Source organism: Equus asinus, chromosome 22 (genome assembly GCF_041296235.1).
Source record: "Equus asinus isolate D_3611 breed Donkey chromosome 22, EquAss-T2T_v2, whole genome shotgun sequence".
NCBI lineage: Eukaryota > Metazoa > Chordata > Mammalia > Perissodactyla > Equidae > Equus > Equus asinus.
The window spans coordinates 12,945,904-12,966,427 of NC_091811.1; the positions used below are offsets into that span (position 1 = coordinate 12,945,904).

At 46.1% G+C, this 20,524-nt stretch overlaps 1 protein-coding gene across 2 annotated transcripts in view; it reads left to right on the plus strand.

The window, feature by feature from the left end:
* The window catches only part of CACNA2D4 (calcium voltage-gated channel auxiliary subunit alpha2delta 4), a 108,306-nt gene that overhangs the window by 35,013 nt on the left and 52,769 nt on the right, over positions 1 to 20,524 (plus strand). Inside the window, exons 19-24 of one of the 2 annotated variants that reach the window (XM_014854156.3) lie at positions 6,941 to 7,002; positions 7,983 to 8,050; positions 10,240 to 10,285; positions 10,377 to 10,474; positions 12,063 to 12,156; positions 19,853 to 19,948. In XM_014854156.3, the coding sequence (XP_014709642.1) occupies positions 6,941 to 7,002; positions 7,983 to 8,050; positions 10,240 to 10,285; positions 10,377 to 10,474; positions 12,063 to 12,156; positions 19,853 to 19,948 (464 nt within the window). Of the gene's footprint in view, positions 1 to 6,940; positions 7,003 to 7,982; positions 8,051 to 10,239; positions 10,286 to 10,370; positions 10,475 to 12,062; positions 12,157 to 19,852; positions 19,949 to 20,524 lie in introns of both variants that reach the window. The other variant, XM_070494322.1, reaches the window with a different exon arrangement.

Sequence of the window (20,524 nt, forward strand, 5' to 3'; positions counted from 1 at the left end):
TAGATGGCAGGCTGTTTGCCCCAAAATGTGGACCAGTAACAGGCATCATAATTTCTAACCCATCAGTACCATCCTGGTCAGATATCCTGGGACATGTTTAAAAGAACAAACCAGAAAATCAAAGTATCCTGGAGAATCTTCTCCAGGACGCTTTTTATCATTTTCGCGCTGTTTGATGGTTTAGAACAAATAATTAGCAATGAACGAGGGAGAGCGGTAGACAGCGTGTTCTGTGCTAGCCTTCGGGTGCTGACTTGGGGGCACAGGGTGCACACACACGCACACACCAGCAGCGGGCACGGCAGTTAGAGCAGCTTCCCCCGTATTCCTCCAGCGCCTTCTAATCCCTGTGCACTGGGTTTGGGGAGGTGACATCACAGTGCTCTGTGGCACTCTCTCATTCTCTTCTCTTTCTCCCTCTTTCTCTCTCTCCCTCTTTCTCTCTCTCTCTCTCAGCCTCTCTCTCTCTCTCTCTCTCTTACACACACACTCCTTTTTTTTCTGGCAAAGGTAGGCGATCTATTGAAAGGGGAGATTGTTCCTACACCTCTTTACTCACCTTCCAAACCTCTCCAGCTCTCTTTCTCCTAACAGGGTTCAGGAACACCTTCTCTTTCTCTCCTTCTTTCTTCCTTTTGCTTCACCTTAAAGTTCTCAAAGTTCTGATTCCAGTCGTGAGGGAGTAGCTTGCATTAGACTAACCCTCCGGTAGATAACAATTATAAACCTTGACAAAATAGAAAAACAAACATTTAAAGGCATGTGAAATAGACTAAAAGCCGTCAGAAACAAGGATCTAAGGGGTTTCAACCCTTGAATCAAGAGAACTGCACTGGGTGAGAGACACGTTTACGTGGTTTGTTCCCTGAAGGGCACGCCCCAGTCCATTTGGAATGGAACAGCTAGAATTCAAGCAGAAAGCTGTAGTTACCATCTTGAGGCATCAGAGAACAGAATCTGGGCTCCCAGAGTGCCCAAAAATGAGGGGAGGGACTCTAGAAATGGATCTACAGGTGTGCCAGCCCCAACATATATATACAAAGTCCTCTGAAATTCTGGGCTTCCCTCCAAACTGCAAACACACAGGGAGACTCGAAGTACCCAGTAGAAAGCAACAATTGGAAAGATGAAAATCGGAACAAGGATTTCAGCTACTGCCTATGGTAGTGGGGACAATTGAAAGCCAAATTCTAAGCCACACCAAGGTGGAGAGGCTTGGTAAACACCTCAGGAGTTCCTTTGAAACACAGAAGAGCTACACTTTAGGAGTAAAGACTACGACCAAGACCAAGGGATACACCCCAGACTTAAAGACAACATTGAAACAGACTCACCCTAACAAAAATGTAAATCTAAGCCTCCACAGACTCAAGGTGATCAGCCAATCTTTTACCTGCTGGTTAAAACAAAAATCATCCCTCTTCAGAGGAAGGCAAAGTACCTACAACCCATTCTTCACAATAGCCAGTACAATAAAAATTATAAGACACACGAAGAAACAGGAAAATGTGATGCATGGTTAAGAGAAAAAACAGTCTTAGAAACTGACCCAGCGATGACCCAGCTATTAGAATTAAAAGAAGGACTTTAAAGCAGATATGAGAAATATGCACAAGGAATTAAAGGAAAAGACAGTCACAGTGAGCAACTAGGAGAATCTCAGCAGAGAAGTGGTTAGGATTTGACCAAACAAGCAGAACCACTACAAGTGATATTAATATAGGGTTTTATTCTAGGGGTTAGACCTTATGAAATTGTGGGCGCTGGTGAAGAAGTCTACAGAAGGCTGGCGTCTCGGCATCTAGTGGTGAGGTTGACGTCATCGTAGGGCAGCAGGGCCAGCAGTTGAGAAGGGAAGCTGGATGAGATGTGGGGAAAAGCAAGGATAACCTAGACCCCATGAGAAAAAACAGGAACCCATGAGGACAAACTAAAAACCACATCTGTCTCTCACTACCTCCAAACACAATGATGTGGGTGACCTACAGAAGGAGCCAGTGCCCTTCACATGGAGCTGCCCACTCACTGGGCTCAGATCTCAGAGAAACCAAAGGAAGAGATCCAGTGGCAGCTGAGGGAGCTTTGATTCTGGCTGCTGCCCCATGCCAAGAAGGTAAGACAACAGATGAGAGCAAGCTGCAGCTGCAGATACACTTCAGTAAAGTGGCTGCTACTTCTCTTCTGCCTTATGACCTCATGCAAACTTCTCTTCTGGCCAACCCTAACATGGAACCATACAGGGAAATGAGTCCAGAAATGCAGTACTAGCTTAGTTAATTTGACACAATATAAAACCACCATAAGAACCAAATGGAAATTCTAAAACTAAAGAGTACAACATCTGAAATGCAATTTTTACTGGGTAGGCTTAACAGCAGGTTGGAGAAAAAAGAGAGACAGTGAACTCGAAGATAGATGAATAGAAATTGTCCAATCTGAAGAACAGAAAGAAACTTTTGAAAAAAAATTATCCCTGTTACCTGTGGTCTAACATATGCCCTTGGAGTTCCAGAAGGAATGGAGCAGAAAGAAAGTATTTGAAAAATAGTGCCAAAAATGTCCTGAATATGGTGAAAACCATCAACCAACAGAGGTAGGAATCTCAGTAAACCGCAATCAGGATCAAAAGAAAACCATGCCTTGGCGTACCACGGTGCACCTGCCGAAAAAGCAAAGACAAGGGGAAAATCTTAAAGGAGCAAGAGGAAATCAATAATAGATGACGGCTGACTTCTCACCAAAAACAACAAAATAATATTTTTAAGATGCCAAAAGAAGAAAAACCTGTCAACCCAAAATTCTATATAGAGAGAAAATATCCTTCCAAAAAGAGGTGAAGTAAAGACGTTTTCTGATAAAATAGAAAAGCGTTCATCACCATCCAACCTGCACTACAAGAAATGCTGAAGGAAGTTCTTTAGGCTGAAGAAAAATGACACAGATGGGGGCCGGCCCCGAGGCCGAGTGGTCAAATTCGCACGCTCCACTTTGGCGGCCTGGGGTTTCACCAGTTCGGATCCTGGGCGGGGACCTAGCACGCTCATCAGGCCATGCTGAGGCAGCATCCCACATAGCCGCAGCTAGAATATACAACTATGTCCTGGGGGGCTTTGGGGAGAAAAAGAAGAAAAAAAAGGAGACTGGCAACAGATGTCAGCTCAGGTACCAATCTTTAAAAAAAAAAAAAGACAGATGAATACTCAGATCTGAGTTTCCATACATGGGGAAATGAACAGCACTAAAAATGGTAAATATGTGGGTTAATATAAGACTTCACTTATTCTTTTTAACTTCTCAAAAAGACGACTGACTATTTAAAGTAAAAATTTTGACATTGTACTGTAAGGTTTATAATGTACGCAAGTGTAAGAGGTATGGCAACGACGGCACATGGTGGGTTTATCCCAAGAATGTAAGGCTATCTGACACTGAAAAAACTCAATCAATCAATCGAATTCACTACAGTAACAGAATAAAGGAGAAACACCACATGGTCATTTCAATGGATGCTGAAAGAACATTTGACAAAATGTCACTGAGAACAGAAGGAAACCGCTTCAATGTGATAAAAGTCATCGATGAAAAAACTAACTTTTAATGGTAAAATATTGAACACTTTCTCCCTAAGACTGTGAACAAGGGCAGAATGTCTGCTTTTACCACTTCTGTTCAACATCTCACTGGACCTTGCAAGGACCTACCCTTGCAATAAAGCAATGAAATAAAATGAAAGGCACAAAAATTAGACAGAAAGACATAAAACTGTCCTCAGTCCCAGACAAAGTGATTGTTTATGTAGAAAATGCCAAGATCTGCAAAACAACTACTAGAACTAATAGACAAATTTAGCAAATTCACAGAGCACAAGGTCAATATTGTTAAAACCAATTGTATTTCCACATATAGCAGAAAACAATTGGAAAATGAAACCATTTTTAAGTTCTAAGTTCAATAGCATCAAACAATGTAAAATACATAAAGTAAAATAAAAACATAAAAGTTTTAAGAATAAATTTAACAAAGACATATATGACACTACACTGAAAACTCTGTAACACTGCAGGAAGAATATCAAAGAAAAACTAAACAAGTAGAAAGCTGTAACCATGCTTCTGGATTGTAAGGTCAATATTGCTCACATGTCTGTTCTCCCCAAACTGATCTACAGGTCCAACGCAATCCCAAGCAAAATTTGCATAGACTTCTTCTAGATACAGGAGAAGAAGGTAAACAGAAGAAGCTGATTCTAAAATTTACAGGAAAATGCAAAGAACCTAAAATGGCCAAAACTACCTTGAAAAAGAACTAATTTGGATGATCCCCACCACCTGATTTCAAAACTAACTAGAAAGCTCCAGTAAGCAAGCAGAGTGGTATTGACATAGCAATAGACAAAGGGGTAGAGAGTCTGGAAATAAATTCACATATTGCCAACTGATTTTCAATAAAGACGCCTTGGCAAGTAACGGAGAAAGAAAAATCTTTTTGAGAAATAGTGCTGGAACAACTGAAGAAACGTGTGAAAAAAATAAATGCTGAGCCGTATCTCACACCACACACACAAATTAATTTGAGATGGATCCCAGCCCTCAACGTAAAAGCTGGAACTATAGGCTTCTACAGGAAAACATAAGAGAAAGGTCTTCACAACCTGAGCTTGTGCAAAGATTTCTTAGACAAAAAACCAAAAGCACTAAACATAAAATAAAATTTGATAAATTGGATTTCATCAAAAGCAAAGTTTCTGCTCATCAAAGGCACCGTTAAGAAAATTTAAAAAGCAAGGTACGAACTTTATGCAGAATACATAAAGAACTCCTACAGATTACTAACAAAATGATTAACAACCCAGTAAAAAACGGGCAAAATGCTTGAGCAGACACTTCACAAACAAAGATGTACACGTGGCCAACAAGCAGGGGAAATATGCTTACCATCCTTAGTCATCAGGGAAATGCAAACTAAAACCACAGTGACATTCTACTTCACACCCTCTATGATGGCTAAAATTTAAAAGGCTGATAACACCAAATTCTGGCAAAGATATAGAGAAATTGGAACTTGCACATTGCCAGTGGAAGTATAATAAAATGACTTTGCAAAATTGTTGGCAGTTTGCCTTTATAGGCAAACATACATTTAGCATACAACCCAGCAATCCCATTCGTAAGTATTTATTAAGAGAATGAAAACATACGTCCACAAGAAGACTTGTTCAAGGATATTTATAGCAGCTTTGTTCATTATAAGCCCCAATCTGGAAACACCCTGGATGCCCACTGACAGGTGAATGTAAAGGAAAACTAGCGCATCCTCACATTGGAGTACCACTCGGCAATAGAAAGAGAAATACTCCTGCACGCTCAACAACATAGATGGATCGCACAGACATTACGTTAAGCAAAAGAAGTCAGACGCAAAAGAATACATACCATAAGAATAGGCAAAACCGATCCATGATAGAATTCAGAACACAGTTCGCCCATGGAGGGGCGGGGCGGGAATGACTGGAAGGAAACAGAGATTTTAGAGGATGCAAACATTGCATATCTTGATTGGGGAAGGTAATTATGTGGCTGTATATGTTTATCAAAACTACTGGAATGGTACACTCAAGATCGGACTATTTTGCCTTTTTCTTTAATTTGAAAAAATGGAAAAATTTAAAAGACGGCCCCCAAATCCGACACTCAAATCAGCCCCACCTTGGAGCATGGGGCTCCCAAGGCCATCACCGCCCTTGCTGGCTCCCAACTGCCCATGACTACTGTGAGGAGAGAAATTGGAGAGAGGATCTGACTGAAGCAGGGGAGGTGGGAGGGCATCACATGGGATGAGGCCGGTGCTAGAGAATCATTCACTTGGGTTTGCTCTAAAGGCGGTTTCCTATAGAAAACATCTTTTTGCTACCCTCTCACCCTGTGTCCCTTCCAACATCTCCAGCTTCCAAAATGGAAGAAGAAAAGACGGAGAGACGTGAAGGTGATTTGAACAGCCCCTATGCCAATTACCACATGTGGCTTTCCCAGTGATGTATGCTTGTGTCTGCCAATAGGACAATCCATAGAGCTTCAGAGCCCAGAGCAAATACTGCTCTTCCCTATGCCCACCCACGTGCATTAAACCACACTCACACCCTCACAGCAAGCTGATGTAGGAGATGCCATTCTTAATCCTGATTTACAGGTGAGAACATTGATGCCTAGAAAAGTGAAGTAACTCACCCCAGAGCACACAGCTCATCAGCAGCCGAGCCGGGCTTAAATCCAGCCGTCCGACACCCAGCCCATGCCCTCAGCCACTGTCTGCACCATCTGGTGCCCTAGCCCATACAAATCCAACACCCAAAAGATGGCAGCTTTGAAAGGAAAAAGAAGTTGTGAAGGGTGACTTGGCCCTGGGAAGGGTTTAGTGGAGGGTCGGTGCCCCCAACGCTCCCTCGGCCACACTGAAGAGAGGAGAAGGTTGTGGGGAGGTCGTGCACATATGAGCTCCAGAAGCTTTGAGTACAAACTGGCAGCCTCCTCTCTGGTCCCATCCGAACCCTAGAGTCACTGTCAACACTGCACTGTCCAAACACAGCAGTCTCCAGCCACAATGGAAATCTAAACTCCCATTGACTAAACTTTGAAAAGTCCCTTCCTCAGTTGCACACTTCAAGTGCTCAACGACCGCATGTGGCTAGTGGCCACTGTGTGGGACAGCGCAGGTCTCGGCCTTGGTCCTTTAGTCCAGGCAACCCCCAGGGCGGCCTTCTGCTGGGCCTGGGGGTGATGTGCCCCTGGGTGTCAACAAGACGAGGCGTGTGGTGATCGTCGAGCTGGTGAGAAGGGAGGGAAGTGCACAGAGGTGATGAGACCATGAGGGCTTTGTGGGGGCAGGCAGGTGGCATGGGCAGGTGCTCGTCTCCAGCCAGCCCTTGTCCTTTCTGGTCTTTCAGAGGAGAGCCCTTTTCCTGGCCAATGACTACTTCTTCACGGACATCAGCGACACTCCTTTCAGGTGAGGGGCCTGTTTTTGTTGGCAGGGGGAGGGGTGGGGGGAGCAAGACTACCAGCAACTCAGAGTAGAAAAAGATCCAGGTCCGCATTCAGGAAATTTGGTGTCTAGACCTGCTTTGCCAGTGTAGCCTAGTGTGCAGGTTCTGGAGCCAAACTTCTAGGGCTTGAACCCCAACTCCACGACTTACAGGCTGTGTAACCTTAGTCAAGCTACTTAATCTCTCTGTGCCTTAGATGTCTCCTCTTTAAAATGGGGGTAATAATAGTAGCAGCTTCTTGACAGTACTGTGAGGATTAAATGAGATAATCTACTTAAAACTTTTAAAACAATGCAATTGTAAGATGAAAAATCAAACTTGAAGATCTCTTAGGTTCCTTCCAACTGTGTAAATATTCAACTCTAAGCACTATGCAGATTAGGAAACAGAGAGCCTTTATCTCTGAATTACCTCGTTCCTCAGTGAAGGGGTTCCGGGCCCTGACTGCTCAGGAGAACCCCTGAGGAGTATGGAAAGCAGCCAATGCCCAGGCCCCTTCCAGAGCAGCTGACCCAGAGCTCCCGGGCGGCCCAGGCGCCAGCATCTTTAACAGCCCCCTGGGTGGCTCAGACGTTTAGGGAAGGTTCAAAAGCCATGTGTCACCAGGAGAGACAGGGAGGCACGGGGGACTCCCCAGGCCAAAAAGGATGAGGCTGTTGGTAGGACCCTGTGAGACCCGGGGTCCCTGAGAGGTCACGATGTGTCTTGATTAAAACGGGGGCTGGCGGAGCTCATGGCCTGTAGAATTTCCAAGGTCCTTCTCAGGAACAAGGGCTGATGAAACAGTAGAAACGCTGCCTCAGTTCTGGAGGGGACAACCCCCGAGGCCAGGGCAGAACCGGAGCGTGTTGTGCCCGCCGAGGCGTGCAGAGCGCGGGAGGAGGGACGAGGGAGCGGGCGGGGGCGGCGCGGGCGGTGAGCGCGCTGCTCTGCTCTCCCGCAGTCTGGGCGTGGTGCTCTCCCGGGGCCACGGAGAACACATCCTTCTGGGGAAGACGTCTGTGGAAGAAGGTGGGTTGACGCCAGGTCCTGGTGGAGAGTTCAGAGGACAGAGTGGATTCTCCTGGGATCGTGGGCGGGCAGAGCTGGTTTGACGCCTCCCACGTCCCCGGCTTGAGAGCAGACTCTCAGAGCAGGGCTGCCTGGCAAGGAGCAGTCTGTGTGTCCCAGGTACCCTGAGCATCCAGGACCTGCCAGTCAGTCGGCAAAACGGCAAAGCCTAAGACTTGGCGAGCCTGCACCGTCAGGTTCTGGAAGGCTCTGCCGGCCGGGGGGACGGGCCTCAAGGGGGTGTGTCTCTGATCAAGGCTGATTCTACCTGTCGGAAGACTACCGACGGCTGAGCCGGAAGGCAGGGAAGAGTAAGGGAGCAGATCTGCACTAGTCGGCTAGGCGGCCGTAGCAAAGTGCTGCAGACTGTGTAGCTTAAACAACAGAAATGCCTCATCTCACGGTCCTGGAAGGAGGCTCTTGTGTGTCCTGGTAGCCCTGGGTGTCCGTGGCTTGCAGCTGCGGCTCTTCAGCCTTTGCCTCCGTCATCACATGGCTTCTCCCCTCCTGTGTCTCTATTTTCCCCCCCCTCTTACAAGGACACCAGGTGTGTTGGATTAGGGCCCACCCTAGTGACCTCATCTTAACTTGATTACATCTGCCAAGACCCTATTTCCAAACAAGGTCACATTCACAGTAAGACTTCAGCATATCTTTTGGGGGGACACAATTCAACCCATAACAGGGGGCTTCTGGGAAGTGAAGCTGAGCCGGGTGGTGGGAAATGGTGGGGGAGGATGGGAGAGGGGGGCCCCATCCTCCCTAACCCCACCTGCTCATGGCTTGCAGCGACCTGAGCACCTTGAGAGAGCAAAACCTATATCGAGAGCTCAGGGACATCTCAGGAAGTCCCTGGAAGATGTGGCCACAATTCTATTTAATGCTCCCATTCTGTCTGTTCTTTACCATCCCTTGAGTGCGTTTCATCTCTCCATCGCTCTGCCACCACTCTAGACATTGGCACCTCTCTCCTGGACAACCACTGCAGCCTCCAACTAGTCTCCCTGCATCTCCCTTCCTCTGAACTTCTGCCAGAGGGATCTTTCTAGAAAGGCCAAATCGGACTGTGTTACTGCTAAGGACCTTTCACGGCCTTCCGCACCTCTTCCCTCTTCACATGCCGAACCCGCCCTGACCTGCTCTCCTCTCCAGCCCTCCCCCTTCAGGTCACTTTCCGGGAGTTGTCCCCCCTTCCCCACCCAGGCTGGGTAGGTCCCCAGCTACGTGCTTCCACATAACCGCTGCACTTGCCCTTTTGCAGCCTGTGCCCATGACATTGGAACACTCTCCTTCCCTGCCCCCCACTGTCCCCAAAACAATCAGCCCCCAGGCCCCCCTGATGCCTTCTTCCTTCCTCTACCCGGATATTCCCACGTCACATTGCTGCAGGGGGCAGAGGCTGCTGTCCCTGACCCACTTCTGTGAGTGAGACCCACCAGTGACCCAGGGGCTTGGAAGCATGGACCTGACTGGGCTTCCTGGGTTTCCTGTGGGGAATGGAGCATCACCCTTTTGCTATTTGCCTTGTGTCTGTGTCAATTCAGTACCCCTTTTAATGACTCCACAGATGCCCCCTTGGCCTTTCCGTCATCCTTTCCTTCAATTCAGTGAACCTTCATTGAGCATTTATTTATTTTTTAGCACTGAGTAGGTGCTCACTTGGGCATTTGTTCATTCATACATTCAATCAACAAACACATACTGAGCATATGGTCAGTGTAGGCGCCATGCTGGGCATGAGGCTACAGAGATTACACCAAACAGACATGGCCCATCTCTGGGCTCATCTTTTGACTGGCCATTTAGCTTAGTGGAGAACAATGAAGACAATGAAGCTGACATCACTGGTTTCCAAGTATTAGCTCCTTGGGGGGAGATCCTAATCGGTGGGGTTTGGATATGAGGCAACGGGAAGAAAAGGCATTTCAGGAGCAACACGGACAAAGGCATGGCATATGCAGACCCCATACTCCATGGATCATACAATAGGACCCCAGCACCATCCTATTGGTGAGTCCGACTCTGAGTGAGAACAAGGGAGAATGAGACCTCCTCTCCCCCGAGGACGCTTCCTGGCAGTTTATGAACAGTCCAGGCGCACATCCTCGCACAGTGGTGAGCACCGTGCCGAGTGTGAACTCTGGTTTCAGGCCTGCACGACTTGCTTCACCCAGATCTGACCCTGGCCAGTGACTGGTAAGTGGGAGAGTTGCTGCCCGGGGGGAGTGGAGAATGGGAGGGAGAAAGGGGGGATTTTCGAGGTAACGTTGACTCCCCTGAGCTCCAGGATCTACTGCACCACGGATATCGACCCCGACCACCGGAAGCTCAGCCAGCTAGAGGCCGTGGTCCGCTTCCTGACGGGGGAGGACCCAGACCTGGAGTGTGAGTGCCGCCTGCCCCTTTGGACTTTTCCTTGGGGGTCCCACAGCTCAGGACTTTGCAGGGAGGGCGGGCTGGGGGCGACTGCCCTGCAGCCCTGTCTCTGGAGCTCACTGGTGGCTTAGGGAGAACAGGCACAGCCCGATCCACTGTGGGGCGGAGCTGGTGACGAGGCGTTCCTGGGGCTGTGGCAGCATACGTGTAACCCCACGTCAGGGACTGGGGGCTCTTTAAGCCTCTGTCACTCAAGCACTGCCAAGGTTCCAGAGAGCAGCTCGCACAGTGTAAGGTCATCAGCCTGCCCATCAGACACCCCCAGCAGTGGGCCCCGGAGCCTGTAGCTGATGCTCTGCACCCCAGAGTCCTCATCCCTGAAGAGGAGGGTGTTTGACCGGACGGCCTCTTGCAGCCTGTGCTCTGTGAGTGTTTCTGATGCCCGGGTCTCAGGCTAACCTGGAAGTCCGCTACACTAATGCAACTGGTGAAACCACCGGGCCACACCCTCAGCATGTCCTTCTCCTTCGTCTTTGGAAGAAGGAGCCAGTCATCCTGTCACATAAATGTCACCCTCGAGAGAGGACCCGCCTCCCCTGCTGGCCCGACAGGGCACTCATTTGTTCATTCATTCATTCCATCAACAAGTCTGTGCTGAGCACGGACTCTGTGCCAGCCCTGGGGCAGGCGCTGAGGCCACAGAGATGCCCCAGACGAGGCCCTCACTCAGAGAGCTTGTAATCTGGTGGAGAAGCCACATGATAAAGAAGCAAGCACCTGTGTGTAGATGTAGGTTATCAAGAATCGTGATAAGTCCCATGAACAAGGTGATGTCTGGGGAAAAAAATGGGGCCTGCGTTAAACGGATGGTCAGGGAAGGCCACCTCTGTCAGGAGGTGTCACTTAAGCTGAGGACAAAAAAGAGCCACCCAAGTGGCTTCGTGAGTATGGGATCTCATTTGGGGGCGATGAAAACATTGTGGAACTAGACAGAGGTGATGGCTACACGACACTGTGAATGGACTAGATGCCCTTGAATTATAAACGCGAGAGCGATTGGTTTTATATTATATGTTATATGAATTTCACCTCAATAAAAATAAATAAATTTTTTAAAGAGAGAGAAGGAAAAGAAAGAGCCACTCATGCAAAGAGAAGGGAAAAGAGCATCCACATCAAGGGAACAGTATGTGTAGGGGCTCTGAGGCGAAGTCACACCCACAGAATTGGCAAAAGGCCGATGTGTTGTGAGGGCGACGATTGGGAAGCAGTGTGATGAGAGTTGAGCTGGAGGGCGGGCTGGGCACGGATCGAACTCTGATGTTACTGAGGGGTTCTCCTACTTTACAGAACGGTAGAACTGGAAAGAGCCTTAGAAACCATTCAGTTCTACTCATGTGTGTTTGGGGTGGAGGAAATAAAGGTTGAAAGAGGTGAGGTGACTTCCTCAAGCTCTCAAAGATGGTTATTTGTGTTCCAGACATGCATTCATAAGGACACCTTGTTCCCTGAAGTGCAGGGTTCCTGAGAAGGAACCTGGCTGTGTTCCTAACCGTGGGGGAGCTGAGTGGGCTGGTCTCCTTTATTCTGCCCCCAGGTGACGAGGAGCTGGTGCAGGAGGCATTGTTTGACGCGGTGGTGACGGCGCCCATGGAAGCCTACTGGACTGCGCTGGCTCTCAACATCTCTGAGTAGGTACCAGGTGGGGCTGACGGTGCCGAGGAGGGAAACCCAGGATTCCCTTGGCTGAGTCAGGGTCCCTTCCACTACCTGGCCAGCGGCTCAGGGGACCACCCACATCCTCTGGCCTAAGATGAACAGTGACAGTGACAAGGGTGGGAAGATGTCAGCGGAGCGAGAAGGACCTTCACACAGCCCCTGTAAAGCAGGGCTTGGCGAAGCTTCCGCACGCACACATGCTGCTGCCCTCTCTCCCCTCTGCAAAAGCTCCAGGGCAGGCCCCCTGGCCCGGCACAGGTCCGAATCCCCCATCCCCACTGTAGCAGCCCCATCCCAACAACCCCTCTCCCAAGGGTGGGCCCTAGCTTGGGCCAGCTGGGCTAGTGAGAGCCCATTAGCCAAAGTACCCTGGAGACAGCAGCTCCAGAGGACTGGGGCCTTGTTTCCAGCAGGAAAGGTCAAGACACCATGAAGGACAAACTTGCCCTCAGTGTTTCCCAGCGTCTCAGACTGCCTCCCTCCCTTTGCGGATCCTTACCTGGCGCCATCATGTTTAGTGGCCAGATGGAAAGAAGAGATGAATGATGTGTGTGTGTGTCTGTCCTCACATGAGTGCTGAGAGGGCGTAAGATATTAATGAGGTTAGGAATAGAGTGGACCACAGCTTGTTCCTGAACAGGGAGTGTCAACAACAGCATGAAGATGTTAAACCTCTGCTAGACATGCAGTAAGGTGATTAATGCTATCCTAGTGAAAACACCAGCAGAATTGTATAGGAACAATCACCTATTTAAAAAAGCAAGAGGCAGAACGCTGTGCGTGGTATGCATCATATCTGTTAAAAGAGGGAAGAAGCATGTATGTGTACATATATATAAAATATCTCTGGAAGGCGAAATAGGAGACAGTGCTCACCAACTGCTTCAGTTAGAAAAATGGGTAACTGAAAGAGAGATGGAAGGGACACTTTCACTGTATAACTTTTTGGTACAATTTTGAACCATGTGAATGTATTACCTGTTCACAGTTAAATAAAACTAAAGTACAGGAAGGACAAGAGTACAGCGTGCCAGGCGCTGTTCTAAGTACTTAGCGTATGCTAACCACTTGACTCTCACAACAATCCTACAGTATAGGTACTATCAGTGTCCCCATTTTACAGATGAGGAAACCAAGGCAGAGTGAGACATCCAACCTGCCCAAGGCCATATTAATGTTAACAACATATTAATGAAGCTAAGGGGGAAAATCATATAATCATCTCCATAGGTGCAGAAAAGATATCTGAACAAATATTCACATCCATTCATGTTTTTAACAACCACTGAATAAAATGAAAATTGACCTAAACCTGAAAGTCAACATCATAATAGGGCCAGGGGCTCTCTCAGTAAAGACAGGAGCAAGACACATGCCCAGTTTGCCTCCTGCTGTTTAACAAGGTCGGGAGGTGGTAGTCAGTGCAATCAAAAGAGGGAACACACCTAGAGGCCATGAGAATTGGAAAGAAAGAAATGTTATCTCTGTTTAAAAGATGATATGATTATATAACTGGAAATCACAAGAGAATTAATAGGAAAACTACTCTAAACGGTAAGAGAATTCAGTGAAGTAGCAGTTTATAATATCAACATTCAAAAGTTCATAACCTTTATGTATACAAATAAAAGCCAGATAGAAGACATAATGTGAGGAGGCCTATTTAGGAGAGAAAAAAATGTATATATATATAACAAAATACCTAAGCATAAACCATAAGAAGTGTCCAAAAGCTTACATAGGGAAAGTTATAAAACACTCCTGAAAGACACAAAAGTAGACTTGAATGAATGGAGAGATATTTAGTGTTTTTGGTTAGGAAGACTCAACATCACAAAGATATGAATTCCTCCTAAGTTAGTTTATAAATTTAATGCAATCACAATAAAAATGCTATCAATATTTTTCGGGGTCCGGATAAGTCAATTATAAAGCTCATTTGGAAGAATAGGCAAGAACAGCCAGGAAAACCTTGAAAAAGAAAAGCAATGAAGGAAGGTTGGTTCTACCAAGATATTAAAACATATTACAAAATCTCTACAATTTATAAAGTGTGGTATTGACCCTTGAAGAGAGAGGCAGACCGAGGGAACAGAATAGAAAATCTAGAAATTCATCTAAATGCACGTGGAAATTTAGTATATGGCGAAGGCATCGTGTCGAATCTGTGAGGGAGCGATGGGTTGGAAGCCATATGGGGAATGATAACATCGTATTCCTTCATCACACGGTACACCTGGATCAGGGCCAAATGGCTCGAAGATAAAAGTGAAACTGTGTGAGCGCTAAGAAGACACAGGAATCACTGGCTGTAAAATGTAGGTGTGGGGAGACCCCTCCCACTGACTCCTCCAGTCCAGAAGCCATGAAGAAATGACTGATAAATTTAACAACAGAAAAATTTTTATTTGGCAAAAATAAAAACTTGAGCAGGGTGAAAGAGAAATGACAGACTGGAAAAATGTTTGCAACTTATAAAACAAATAAAAGGCTGCCATCCCTACAGTGCGTCTTCAGGACAGATAAAGAGCTTCAGAAATAGCTAAGGAAAAAACCAGCCTCTTTATAGGAAGGATGATTGAGAGATATGGAGAGTCCATAGAGAATACATGCAAATAGTCCCTTAAATATATGAACAAATGCTCAATCTCGCTCATAATAAAGGGAATGCAAATTAAAACTATACAGAGCTTGTCGCTCACTCGATAGGTCACCACTGCAGTTTGTTGCTGTGCACATTTGGCGAGGCTGCGGAGAACCAGGCACTCTTGTATATTGTGGGTAGGAATACAAAATGTTTCAGAGCATACGGAGGAGAATTTGACAATATTTAACAAAACTACATATGCATTTACACTTTGACCCAGCAGTCCCACTTTTAGGAGAATTTATCCTAAATATTCACAGGCAAAAATAGGAAAAGACATACACAGGAGCTATTCATTATAACACTATTTATAACAGTAAAGGATTGGAAATAAAGGAAATGTCCATCAGTAGGAGCGTAGTTAAATAAACCGTGGTAGATCCATATGGTGGGATCCTACATAGCTGTAAAAGATGAGAAAAATCCCTACATACTGCTATGGAATGGTCTCAGCAATGGAGAAAAGTGTGTATAATACCCCCAGTGTTATCTAAAAAGGAGGAAATGCAAATGTGTTTTCACAGTTACTTACACATATATAAACATATACATTTATAGTTTTTAATGGAACCATAAACAAGCAAACAAAAAAGCTTACCTACAGGCCGAGTGAAGGAAGAAGGGGGATGGGGGCAGAGGCAGACTCTTCGAAATGCGCCTGATTTTGGCTATCTGACTCTGGAACCGTGTCGCTTTGTATCATTACAAAACAAAACTAAATTCTAAAAAATCACGTCTAAAAAACGAAAGCAAAGGAAACAAACTTAGCTGTGTATCAAGTTCATGAAATAACCATATATAGGGGAATTCCTTCAAGGGACTTTGAAACAAAGATCTATAAACACTAAACAAATAAAATCTGAAACTGCTCAATAATCACGTTGCTAGAAACAACATTGGCACTGTTATTCTCAAATTTATCAATATAGATAGAGAAAATAGTATTATGTTAATGTTATTATGAACCAAGATTTTCAGCAAAAGAGAAAAGAGATGCAAATTTTAAAAATCAAAGTCTAGGTATATGCTAAGGATGAATTGGAAATATCCGTTTGAACTCGTGATGTATTTTCTCTTGAAGAAACAAAAAGGGCACCCTAGCTCTGTCCCCTGAAAGGACCGATCTCACTGAACACCCTAGACCCAGATCATGGACTAGCAAAGTCCACATTAAGAAACCCTCGTTAGGGGCCCCGTGGCGTAGTGGTTAAGTTTGGTGTGCTCTCCTTTGATGGCCTGGGTTCACAGGTTCGGATCCTGGTGCAGACCGACACAACTTGTCAGCCACACTGTGGCAGCAACCCATATGTAAAGTGGAGGAAGATGGGCACAGATGTTAGCTCAGGGCAAATCTTCCTCAGCAAAAAAAAAAAAAAAAAAAAAGTCCTCATTAACATGACTCTAGTGAGTGACCTTTGGAGAATTGGAGAAATGTCTCAGCCCAGGAAGGGGGCAGGAAATGTACAAATGAGCCAGGAGCATCTTGTCATATCAGGAAGCAAGAAGTTACTAAAGACTAAGGAGTTTGTGCCAACGGGACCCCAGAGCCAACCTGCAGAGGCTCTCACTGGCCAACCGTGGGACAATCAGAGCAGCACAAATAATAATGACTGCAATGGCTTAAAACACGTTAAATATGCTAAAATCCTGTGTTTATGATAATACCGAAAAAAACTCTCATTGGTCATCTTTGGAAGATGTTAGGAAACCAACTCATTATTCTAAAAACTGGTAAATAAACAGAAAGATTCAATTATTTATCCTGCCTCTCCTGGGCCGCCGAAGTGGAGCACACCAACCTTAACCACTAGGCCACAGGGACGGCCCACCAATGGCACTTTTCAGAGTAAATAAATCTAAAATTTGTGTGGAACCACAGGAGACCCTGAAGAGGCACAGCTATCTGGAGAAAGAACAAAGCTGGAGGTATCACGCTCCCTGATCTCAGCCTCTTTGTGTTGTGGTATATGTGTAATGAAATACTACTCAGCTGTAAAAAAAGAATGAAATCGTGCTATTTGCAGCAACATGGATGGACCTAGAGGGTATTGTGATAAGTTAAATAAGTCAGACAGAGAAAGACGAACACCTTATGATTTCACTCATATGTGGAATCTAAAAACAAAATAAATGAACAAACAAAACAAAACAGAGCCAGACGCATAGATACAGAAAACAGACTGGTGGTTACCAGAGGGGAAGGGGCTTCAAGGGGAGCAGAATGGATGCGGGTGATCAGGAGGTACAAACTTCTAGTTATAGAATGAATAGGTCATGGGAACGAGACGTGCACCATGAGGAATATAGTCACTAATATTGTATTAACTTTGTACGGTGATGGATGCTAAATAGGCTTGTGGTGGTGATCGTTTCGTAACGTACATAGACGTTGAATCACTATGTTGTACACCTGAAACTAATATCATATTGTATGTCAATTAAAAAATATTTTTAATTCCAATGGCATTTTTCACAGAAATAGAACAAACAATCCTAAAATTTGTATGGAACCACAAAAGGCCTGACTAGCCAAAGCAGTCTTCAGCAAGAAAAACAAAGCTGGAGGCATCGCACTTCCTAATTTCAAACTACATTATAAAGCTATAGTAATCAAACCAGTATGGCACTGGCATAAAATCGGACACATGGATCAATGGAACCGAAGAGAGCCCAGCAATAAGCCCATACATACATGATCAATTAATTTATGACAAAGGAGCCAAGAATATACAAGGAGGAAAGGACAGTGTCTTCAATAAATGGTGTTGGGAAAACTGGACAGCCACATGCACAGCAGTGAAACTGGACCGCTAACACCATACACAAAAATCAACTCGAAATGAATTAAAGACTTGAAGGTAAGACCTGAGGCCATAAAACTCCTAGAAGAAAACATGGCAGATAAGCTCATTGACATAAGTCATGGCAATGATTTTTTGGATTTGACGTCAAAAACAAAGGCAACAAAAGTGATAATAAACAAGTGGGATTACATCAAACCAAAACAGTTCTACATAGCAAAGGACCATCAACAAAATGACAAGGCAATCTACTGAATGGTAGAAGATACTTATAACTTATTTATCTGCAAGGGGTTAATATCCAAATATAGAAAGAACTCGTATAACTTAACAGCAAAAAACCAAGCAATCCAATTAAAAAGTGGTCAGAGTACCTGAATAGACATTTTTTTTAAAGGAGACATGCAAAGGTCAACAGGTACATGAAAAGGGTCTCAGCATCACTAATCATCAGGGAAATGCAATCAAAACCAGAATGGTACGTCACCTCACACCTGTCAGAATGGTTGTTATAAAAAAGACAAGAGATAACAAGTGCTGGCAAGGATGTGGAGAAAAGGGAATTCTGGTGCACTGTTGGTGGGAATGTAAAGTGGTGCAGTCACTAAGGAAAACAGTATGGATGTTCCTCAAAAAATTAAAAATATGGGTGGGCCTGGTGGCATAGTGGTTAAGTTCACATGCTGCACTTTGGCGGCCCAGGGTTCGCCGGTTCGGATCCCAGGTGCAGACATGGCACCACTTGTCAAGCCATGCTGTGGTAGGCGTCCCGCAAATAAAGTAGAGGAAGATGGGCAAGGATGTTAGCTCAGGGCCAGGCTTCCTCAGCAAAAAGAGGAGGATTGGCAGCAGATGTTAGCTCAGGGCTAATCTTCCTAAAAATAAATAAATAAATAAATAAAACCATCATATGATCCAGCAATTCCAATTCTGAGTATAAATCTAAAGGAAAGGAAAACTGGGTGTGGAAGAGATATCTGTGCTCCCATGTTCATTGCAGCATTACTCACAACAGCCAAGGTATGGAAACATACCTTGCTAAGTGTCCATCAATGGATGAATGGATAAAGAAGATGTGGTGTGTGGATATATATATACACACTCGCACAATAGAATGCTATTCAGCCATAAGAAAGAAGGAAATGCTGCATGTGTGACAACATGGATGGACCTTGGGGGCATTATACTAAGTGAAATAAGCCAGAGAAAGACAAATACTGCATGGTGTCATTTATATGGGGGATCTAAAAAAAAAAGTCAAACTCGGAAACAGAGGGGAAAAGAGGGTGCCAGGGGCTGGGGGTGGGGAAATAGGGAGAGGTGGTAAAAGGATACAAACTTTCAAATATGAGCTGAATAAGGTCTGAGGATCTAACGCAGAACATGGTGACTATAGATGATAACACTGTATTGTATATTGAAATTTGCTAAGGTAGTAGAACTGAAATGTTCTCACCAAAAAAAAAAAGATAACTGTGTGAGGTGGTGGATGTGTTAATTAATTAGATGGGGGAATCCTTTCACAGTGTATACGTGTATCAAATCACCACAACATACACTTTAAATATCTTACAATTTTATATGTCAACTATACCTAAATAAAGCTGAAATTTAAAAAAATTTTAAATGAAGAAGTGATGACATCCACCCTGGTGCCATTGTCATAGCAGCATGGCTTTGAGACTGTGAGAAAAATTAGTCACACTTCAGCTAGCTAATAATTTTTCCCCCAAATCTGGGCAGCAAGTTTGCGTCCCTGGCTCCCTCGGCTCCTCGGGGAACGGGCGCGCTCGCAGGGCTGTCACACCGCCAGGCTCTGCACGTGTGGTCAGGACAAGTCAGAGCTCGGGAGAGCCCAAGACAGTTTCTCTTCCTGAGTTCTGTCTGTCTCCCAGAGCCAGACACCCCCAAAGCCTAGTAGACAGGTTAGGAGTTAGATCTGAAAAATAGAGGCAGAGGCCCGGGGACCCTGTTAACAAGGGGAGGTGCTGGCGGCGGGGGAGCCAGTGGACCTGCTGTCGGTGAAGGCGGTGCTCCCGGAGGACGGTGAGCGCGCTGTGCAGCCCCGGGGGGCCAGCCTGCCCGGATCCGGCCCGAGTCCGAGGGGCCTGCTGCCAGGGCAGGCTCGGCAGACCCTGCAGGCCTTCCCCGACTCCCTGAGCCCTCTTCCTGGCCTGCACTGCCTGGGTGCTGATGATCCCTGCTCTGTCTGCCCCACAGTGAATCGGAGCACGGCGTGGACGTGGCCTTCCTGGGCACCCGGGCCGGCCTCCTCAGAAGCAGCTTGTTCGTGGGCTCCGAGAAGGTCTCCGACAAGTGAGTCCCGCTGGGCACCCTGGGGAGGGGGTGTCTGCAGGCGTGTTCCTGTGGCCTGTGGGCGGGCAGAGACTTGGACTCCAGCAGGGCAGGAAGCGTGATGGGGTGAGGTTTACAGATTGGGAGAGTCAGAAAAGTAACCCTGGAGGTGTCCCCAGGAGGGGAGGGATGACAGCCCATCAGGGAGGAGAGCAGCCCAGACCTTGAAGCTGGGAGAGTTGATCAGGGATTCACTCCCACAGAGAGACACACAGAAATTGTTTTCCCCTGTGACTGGTCTCTGTGTAACAGGCTAAATCTTCTGGCCGTGTCCCCTCCTTTTGTCAACAACTTTCCCCATGCCCTAAACCAACAGTTCTCAACTGCGGGAGATTTTGCCACCTACCCCAGGGACATTTGGCAATGTCTAGAGACATTTTTGATCGTCACAACTGAGGGAAGGGGGTTTGGCTCCTGGCATCTGGTGAGTAGAGGCCGGGGATGCTGCCAAACGTCCAGCACACAGGACAGCCCCTACAATGATTGTCAGGCCGAAATGTCAGTAGTGCTGAGATTGAGAAATCTCGCTCTAAACAA